Source organism: Otolemur garnettii, unplaced genomic scaffold, assembly GCF_000181295.1.
Source record: "Otolemur garnettii isolate 467f Iridium unplaced genomic scaffold, OtoGar3 scaffold00276, whole genome shotgun sequence".
NCBI lineage: Eukaryota > Metazoa > Chordata > Mammalia > Primates > Galagidae > Otolemur > Otolemur garnettii.
Window position 1 is genome coordinate 81,479 of NW_003852671.1, and position 9,412 is coordinate 90,890.

General features: G+C 39.8%; 2 gene segments (V, D, J or C); both read right to left on the reverse strand.

Moving 5' to 3' along the window:
* Positions 1–2,522: 2,522 nt before the first annotated feature.
* LOC100943424 lies at positions 2,523–3,032 on the reverse strand. The segment is given in 2 exon segments: positions 2,523–2,860; positions 2,987–3,032. Coding segments are annotated over 2 exon segments (384 nt in total).
* Positions 3,033–8,038: 5,006 nt separating this feature from the next.
* On the reverse strand, positions 8,039–8,865 carry LOC100943741. The segment is given in 2 exon segments: positions 8,039–8,334; positions 8,791–8,865. Coding segments are annotated over 2 exon segments (336 nt in total).
* Positions 8,866–9,412: the final 547 nt, after the last annotated feature.

The window sequence follows — 9,412 nt, forward strand, 5'->3', positions numbered from 1 at the left end:
TAGTCCATGCAGAGCATAGAAGTCAGCCTGGGGCATGGAGCAGTGGGGAGAGCAGACCTGGAGAGGAAAACTGAGACTGTCCAGCCTCCCTCACACATAGAGATTTACTGTTGCCCTGCAACTGAAGCAAAGGTCTATGTGTGTCCTCAATGCACGTAGGGGCATCGATACACTGCATTTTTTTGAGTGTAGAAAGACAAATAAGTTAGACTAAAGAAATTCAGTATGGACTTCAGTGCTTTCATTAATTTTCTAAACTCTACTTCCCCTATTCTCTACAGATGCAGCAGCACACAGGATTATGCCTACATAGTGCTAGTGACTCAGATATTGGTCTTCAGCCATTTAATACTTAATCTCAAGAGCCACAGGTGAACTAAATCTTTAGGAAGTTGATACTTTTAATTTTGTGGTAGAAATGACAGATTGTTTAGTAGTTGCCCCTCAAAAGGTGATTAGGGGCTCGACACCTGTAGCTCAAGTGGCTAAGGCACCATCCACATACACCAGAGCTGGAAGGCTTGAATCCAGCCCGGGTGGGGCCTGCCAAATGACAATACAACCAAAAAATAGCCAGGCATTGTGGTGGGCAGCTGTATTCCCAGCTACTTGGGAGGCAGGCTGAGGCAAGAGAATCACTTAAGCCCAGGAGTTTGAGGTTGCTGTGAGCTGTGATGTCACTGGCAATCTACCAAGGGCAACATAATGAGACTCTGTCTCAAAAAAAAAAAGAAAAGAAAAGAAAGCCACAGGTGAACTAAATCTTTAGAAAGTTGATTCTTTTAATTTTCTCGTAGAAATGACAGATTGTTTAATGGTTCCCCACAAAAGGTGATTAGGGAATAAACTGATCATAATTATTAACTAAACATGTTCAGCTATAGAAGGAAGAAAGTTTTTTCCTCTGAATTTATAACACAGTTAGAATTATCAGCAGCCACTTGCAATACAGAACTGATGCATAATTCATACTTTTCTCCTTCTTGGAAAAATAGAAAAGTTCAATCTTCATGTTTGATTCTAGTTAAGGAAATACTTCCTAAGTGTTCAGCAAGTAGGGAAGGATTCCGGGACCTCCATATCCTATCCTACACACAAAGGCACCAGCAGCACCTAAATAATTCATAAGGCATAGACTGAACTTTCAAAATTGAACAACATGGCCTTAATAGCTATTCTGCTTATGAGCTTGCATTAACGAAATTAATGAGGAAATTATTCATCAAATGCATTAACATTCCTTGTCACATTGATTCCTCCTAACATTGCCCATTTTGGAAATGAAGACACCAGATGTCAAGAAAATTGGATAATTTGCTCTAATCACGAGTCTAAAATTTAATACAGTATCTGGATTAAATTTAAAAAAAAAAAAAAAAAGAGTACCCAGGGCCAAAGAGGAGTGAATATTCCTTATCCTTGAAACCCCTAGTACTTCCCGAATTACTAATGCTTAAAATTCTACCTTTCTACACATGGTTTAAGGCACTCACCATTGTCAAAGTCTACCTCCAGACGGGGCTACTAATGTTCATACTCATTTTCCTAGTTTTTTCCCAAAGAAATATAAAAAAGCTCCATTTCCATCACTAGGCTGTTATCAGGGAAGTGGGTGAAAATGGGCCTTATTACACTTTGTGGGCAGAGACTTTGTTTCTCTCTCACTATAGTCATGTGTTATCTTGGTAGGTAAAAATGAAGTAACTCATTTTTTAAAAAAGAATACAAAGGTTTATTGTTCTTTTCCTCCAAGCCAGAGGAAACTAATACATCTATCACATGACTTTTAACCTTTTTATTCTCATTGCAATACTTAAACAGTGGTTACTCAGGGACCAGACATTGTTATTCTTCCCAGGTCAAAAATTGTAGCAATTTTAAACAGATAAGAATTGATTTCTAATATCCTAACTGTCAAATCATCTGAAAATACAATAATAAAAAAGAAAACAAAAACAACATTGGCAGAAGTTACTATTCCATCAGTTGTAAAGATTTCTGATGTGCATTTGGAGAATTTAAGATACCAAAAGAATAAGAATCAACTGTTATAACTGGAAAAAATAAAATAAACTTTAATAATCTAAATTTAGCATCTACTCTCTCCTTAATAGTCCTTTAAAAAAATACTGAAGAATTTGAGTTATTCATTCTTCTTTCTTCAATATTCCCAATAAATTGTTAAAATCTATATGACCATGCTATTATATTGAGAGGAGCCAGAAAAACATTCTAAGGAAATTACCATAAAATGAGCAAGTTGGGAAGGCAGTTAAATAGCCAAGAAGATATGCCTACAAAAGGTGGCTCCCTTGTGTTTGGATCACTGAAGGATAAAATGATGTCTGGAAAGCAAAACTCCTGTGCCATGTCATGTCACAATACCCATAACCAACCATTAAATATATCAGCCTCATGCTGGCTCACTCAGCACGTCTCTGAGACCCTCCATACTGTGAAGTAAGAACACCATGGCTTCTGCTTTTCAGAATCAAAATCTTTCAGTCACCCTCCCTAACGTCTCACAGTTTGTGTTCAGCTCCCCCTGCAGTCCCAGGCACTGTGGTCCTCAGAGCACAGAAGTACACAGCTGAGTCACTCCAATGCACAGGGTGTTTCCTCAAGTTGAACGAAGATTCACTCTTCCTAAATTCAGCCTCAAAGCCTTTGATGCCTTTAACAATGGAGTCCCCTGAGTAGTATTTGAGGAGAAGCTGGAGGCCTTGGCCAGGGTACTGGACATACCAGTAGAGAGAAGGAGTAGCACCATATGAATAGTTGCAACCCAACTCCAGAACGTCTCCTTCAGAGACAGTGACAGGGCCGACCTGCTGGGTCACAGTCTGGGCTCTGACATCTCCTGAAAAATCAACATTATATCAGTGAAAGCAGTGCAGGCTTGTCTAGGAAAAGCATTTCTACTAGGATTTGAACAGAAAACAGTTAACTTCTATAGAACTTGGGACCATAATGGAATGTTACTCACTCAGGCCAAAAATCATCCCCAATACTGGCAGGAGCAACAGGAGCATGACTGAGCAGGGGAGATGCTGCGGGTGTCTTTCTGGAAATTCTTCTCTTGGGAAATCAGGAAAATGGCTATGAAATCCAGTTCTTGGAAACAGGAGGTGTGAGTAAATCTGTCTAGTCAAGTCCCTCCTTTCTGTAAAAAGACAAAAACTGCTGAGATGATCTGGGGTACTTTCTGACCTCTGATTCTCCTCACTTGTCTTCAAAGAGCTCAGGGAGGGTGCTTCAGTCAGCCAGCTGCAGGGAGGAGGGGCTGATCAGAAATGGAAATGGGGATCTCCAGTTTGTGAAACATCGCCCTCTGGAGGTCAGATGCAGGGCAGAGGACACAGGCTCCCCACAGAAACCTGTGATGCGCTTTTCCTCTGTTTTGAAATGTATAGAAAACTTCCCCCTGAACATATTTCTTTATTCACTAATCTGTACTATGTAGCCCTCTCTAGTATATTAAATGAATCCTAGCAGCAATGAAAAAAATGAAGACTGTAAAATAGAGGAAGAATTTACCTTACAAAGAAAATGATCATAAATAAAGCTATCAGATACTGGAGTCCATGCCCACCTTTCTGTAAAAGCAGTGGAGTCTTTCCATAGAAACAATCAGATCAACTTTTCTAGACTCAGCTTAGATGACTTGGTGGTAGTGAGCATCAGATGTGGAGGATCCAGAGATAATTGTTTTGTCTGCTAATATTAAAAATAAGATCGGATCTACAAAATAAAAGGCTAAGTCAAGGATCCTCACCAAGGAAAATGAATTACTTATTTCTTTGTCTACTTCAAAGAGAACTACGAATATTCAGTGGCTTTACGTGGATAATAATAGTCAGATAAGAAAGTAAAATAACATTGACATCTGCTCACAACACGACTGGAGTACTCCGCTCAACTCTGGGTACCACACTTTCAATGACACATTGATAAATTTTAGTTTCTACAGTTGAAACCAAGCAGACTGATGACGGCATTGACAAATAAAGCATAGATAATTTTTGACAAAATTAAGGACAGAGTAAAAATACCTTTGTATTAACCCTGGAATCTTAGATGGAGTACACCCATTAGACTAGAGCTAAAAAAATTTCTGAGGAATAAAAGACATGGGAGAAGTTTGATCATGAAATCTCACAGAAACAACCAGAACTTTTATTAAAGTGAAAGTCAGCTCTTGTAAAATGAGAGCAGTGTTAACTGTGGCCAACAGAAAGATCAGTCTTTGGAAAGAAGCCTTTTCTTCCTACCCACTTAAGCTTGTAGATCCCTGGAGCTAAAAAAGTGACTATTACACACCCTTTCAAGGGAAATGAGAACTGAATAGAAAAACAAGCTGCCTCCCCTGGGGCAGACAGGGCCTTTTTCTAAAGGGAGAAAACCTCTTTGCCAGGGATGTGATTATTTCTAGCAATCTAACTTCAAACCTGTCCTCAGGATCCTCATTTTCTTCTTTTTACCTGTAGGTTGGCTCCTACCTCTGAGAATTTGTTGCTTGACACTTTATTTTTATGTTGGCACTGTATTTTTATTTTTTGAGTTAGCGTAGTGCTCTTCTGCCCCAGCTAGAATGCAATGGCATAATAGTAGCTCACTGCAATTTCATACTCCTGGACCTAAGTGATCCTCCTGCTTCAGCCTCCCAAGTAGCAGGGAATACAGGTGCACACCACCACACCTAGCTACTTTTTTAAGTTTTTTGTAGAGACAGGGTCTGGAAATTGTCCAAGACAATTGTACAAGCTGTATCGAACTCTTGGCCTCAAGCAATCCTCCCACCTGAGCCATCCAATGTGCTAGAATTAAAAGCATGAGCCATTATGTCTGGCCAGTTTCACACTCAAAATCTCTATGAATAATGCTTCTGATTCCTGGTATCAAACAACCATATCTGTTCTCTGCCCATCTCTACAAATTGCCCACTGACAAAAGTGCAAAGGGATGATGTACAAATGAGAGAAGTGAAAGAAACAGTGAAGCAGAACAAAACCCCCCACGAGAAGACTGTCATGGAAATTATAATGAATAACCCTTCCAACTGGCATTGGCGGGATGGAGAGGTGGGAGGAGATCTGGGGGATTCTAGAGGCAGGAGATTAAACAGCAGCAAATACAAAACACTGTTCACATGCACTAAAATAAAAGGCTACAAGCTAACATATGTTGACTACTGCATTACTTTTCTACAGCTTCTGTAACAAATTATTACAAACTTGGTGACAGTGCTCATAGAAAGAATAAGATGGAGTAAGTCAGGCTAGGGCAGAGGCAACACAGCTAGTCTGTCTGGTCAGATTAGGTCCTACAAGACCTTCACCCCCCACCTTCCAGTCCGGTTCTTTTGAAAATTTAGCTTCAACCTAAAAATGTATATTTTGAGTAGTTTAGAGTGATTGATTTAGGAGTTTAACTTTTCCAATAGAAATACTGTAACAGGTAGTAGGTTATGCTATTTATTGTTTATTACTGTTTAAAATAAGGGTTAATATGGTTTTAGCTATAAAATTTTGTATGAAAAACTGTGGTTTTGGAAACAAAAGGGCAGAACAGTCTTGGAGGGTCTGCTCTCACTCTTATCCAGAATTGCTGCCCTCAGATGATAAACCTTGGTGTAAATATCCCCTGCCTGTATGTATTTGCTGGACAGTGACAGGTGGCCAGACCCCTTTGTCAAGTAACATTGGTGGTTTAAAACAATACAAACTAATCTTAGAGTTCTGTGAGTTAGAAGTTCACTGTATGTCTCATAGGATCATACCTCAAGGTATCAGAAGGACTGCATTTTTTTCTGAACTTCCAGGGGTGAACGTCTTCTCGATTTTTCCAGCTTCTAGAGGCCACCCACATATCTTGGCTGGTGGCCTTTTTTTCCAACTCTAAAGCAGGCGATGTTTTTCTCTTTGACCCTTCTTCCATAGTTACATCTCCCTCTAAACACAGCAGGGAAAGTCTCTCCAATTTTATAATATCCCATGTGATGAGACTGAGTCTACCTAAATGATCCAGGATAATCTTCCTATCTCAAGGGCCTTAACTAAATCACATCTTCCAGGAAAAATAATCAAATACAGACCTTCTTAAACAACGACAGCTCCATAATCCTTCATTACCATAATGTGAAGGGGCAGGAAGGAGGATGAGTCATAAATATAAAGCAAGCAATAGAAAATACCCAGAAAAAATCAGAAAACCTGACACAGAGGGAAACAGAGAAAATTCCAAGAACAAAACAGAATTTTCAAAAAACATTGAGTTAATATATCATGAAAAATTTAACAATTAAGAAAGCTCTTAAAGACTAAGATACTGTTGTCACAGCTAAAAATCTGTAGATGATGTGAAAAACAAAATTGAGAAAATCTGTCTGGACACAGAAGAAAAAGAGTCAAAAATATACGAAAATATAATATAGCACATAGAAAACTGATCCTCAAGATAAAGCAAGCAAATAATGTTTGTCTCAGAAAAACAGCACCAGAGGAAAGAGAGAGATTTCTTTAAAAAAAAAAAAAAAAAAACAGAACAAATTTTCCCACAACTTTTACTGAGAGGTCTTCTGGAAGAAAGGAATTTGACAAAATCAACTACACTGAGGAATTCGAAAAAAGACTGACATTAGGATAAGAAGGGTATAGGAAATAAAAGCAATTAGAAACTCCATGAAAAACTGTACTATAAAACATATGTGATGGTAGTACAACGTTTACTTGTGGGTAAAAACACTTTATTGCCATAGAAACCTACCCTAGTACTGATTTTTTACTTTGAGAATCAACTCATCCAGAAGATATAATAAGTACACAATACTTGCCAAAGTCATAGTTCAAACGGTCTTTAATTTTTATTTCACACACAGCCACTTTATTACACACACAGAATTAACTCTTTCATATTTTGTGGAAAAATTCCAAAGGTGTATGTACCGAAATGTAAATTATGGTTAACTAAAGGTGTTGAGATGTGAAGGCATTTTTTTTCTTTATCCATTTAGTTTATCACTCCTTTCCAGACTTTCCAATTTGATGATTGCAGTAGTCTCTCACATTAGTGACTCCCAAAGAAAACTGTTTCCTATATTCACAGACCTGTGTAGTCCCCTCCCCCTGAAGCTGGGCTGGTCTGTGAAGAGTGGTATCCTGCCAGGCCTGAGCTGAAGCTGAAGACAGCAGTTCTGTGTTTTGTGCTCTTAGAAGCCAGGAGCCACCACATAGAAACTCCAACATCCATGCTGGAGAGAATCTGAGGAGAGAACACAAGGAAATATCAATGAAATATTCTATATTTTTTAAAAATACCTCTGTATGTGGGTGTGTACACAAGTGAGTCTAGGAAGGTATCTGAGCTAGACAGCATACATGCCTGTAGTCTGCTCAACAGAGGGTGAGACCTAAGCCAGGCCCTGCTCTAAGGAATGCTTCCTAGGGTACTGGGACAAAAGAGAAGACAAAGACGGGCACCACCAGAGGAACAAAGACACGAATTCAGAGATACAAGCAAACCACCGTGTGGATACTTAAAAGTGGCCATAAAAATGTTCAAAATTTCTTAATAATAAATAAAAAACTAACTCTTAGTCTAAACGTTTCAAAGTTGAGAAACCTCTTTTCCATATTGACTATACACTATGTGGACATAAAGTGCGTGTGGTGTGTGCATAGCATGTGTACGTGTGTGTCTGTGTCCATCTATACACACAAACTGAGCACCGGTGAGCTAAGCAACTGAGTATAATTACCTTAGATAACCTCGTTTGGTAACTGGGTAGCCAGGAACAATAATGGAATGAGGACATTGCACTGAATACCCTTTTATGCTTTTTAAATTTTACCTCATGTAAATAAAATCACTACATAATAAATAAGATCATTTTTTAAATGACTACAAAATACGTAAGTTTGCTAATACCTTCTGAAAATAAAAAAAATAAAACTTTTAGAAAACAAAGCTTTGGGGCCTATGCACAGACTGTGACTCCCACCCCACAGAAGGATACTGTGCAGGTGCAGACCCATCTGTCTCACTGTGTGTCAGTCACAATGCAGTAGTACACAGCACTGTCACTCACGGCCACCCGGGGCAGGCTCAGGGTGCTGGACTTTCTGTCAGCAAGGAGAAATAGAGATGCCACTTCATTCGTCACATTTGTCTTATATGCTTGAATAATAAATTGTGGTCCCTGTTTGGGGAGCTGTCGGTACCAGAATATAAAATCATTTGTAGCAATAGTTGTGTGGCTACAAGGTAAGTTCACTTCTTCTCCTTCATGTGAGTCCATGGAGATGGGCTGGGTGGTCTTAGCGAGGCTCAAAGTACCTATGGGAGTAAAACACAACACTAGCTCTTATCCCAAAACTGAGGTAATTTGGATCATCCCTCTCAGCACCTCCGTGGTTCTCTCCCACAGCCAAATCCACTCGCACCCTTGCTTTTCCACTATCTACTCACCATATAATTTACTTCCTATTTGTGTTTGGGCCAAAAATATTCTTTCTATGCATTCCAGGGAGGCCCAGGAGAATATGAATGGAAAAAGAAAGTCTACTTTCTCTGAGCCACCCCCACCACTATGGATGGACCCTGTAAATAAGAAACCCAGACTACCTTTACTGCCTTGAGACACACCACATATAAAGCCTTAAGAGCTGCCTGGAGGAAATGGGACCCCAAAGCTCTCCCTCAGTATCAAGAACATTAGTAGCAGGTGAAACTGCAGATTCCAATCCAATATCCTCAGGCCCAGATCCAATTCTTTATATCAAAATAACTCACCCAGGATCAGGAGCACGATCACTCTTGCCACCTGCCTCATATTCCATGCAAAACCTAGGACCCAGGTTCTAGGCTCTTTTGCTTTGTCTGAGCAACTGCCAGGGCTGATACCAGCAGCTCTCACCTGGGCTGTCTCCCCAAGAGCAGCCAATAGCAGGGCAGCAGCTCCTCAGAGCAGGGCTTCCTCAAAGGTCAACTGAACTCCCAGACGAACAGTGGGCTAAAACTGCCAGCAGCAGAGCATAGCACCCTGAATTTCATATTCGATCTTTGCTGAAGTCTAATGCTGTCAAGATCTGAATGAGGCAAACCTATGAGGAGGTAGATTCCATCAAGCTCCTTATTCCACATTACACTTCCCTACCCCAGAGGGTGGTCATCTATTGTAGTCAGTCTAAGCTCATGGACTCATGGAAACTCACAGCTCTCAGCATCTTGACCTGGTACTTTCTGCTCTAAAATACTCCATTGATCCCTATTTCACCAAGGCAAAAAAGAGAATCCTAATTGTATTCCAAAAAAGAGCAAATGAGGTGATCTGAACTCGACCTTCCATCTCCTGACACCCTGCTGTCTTTTTCTGGTCCCACTACATCCACATCAAAAATCTGCTTCTCAAGTC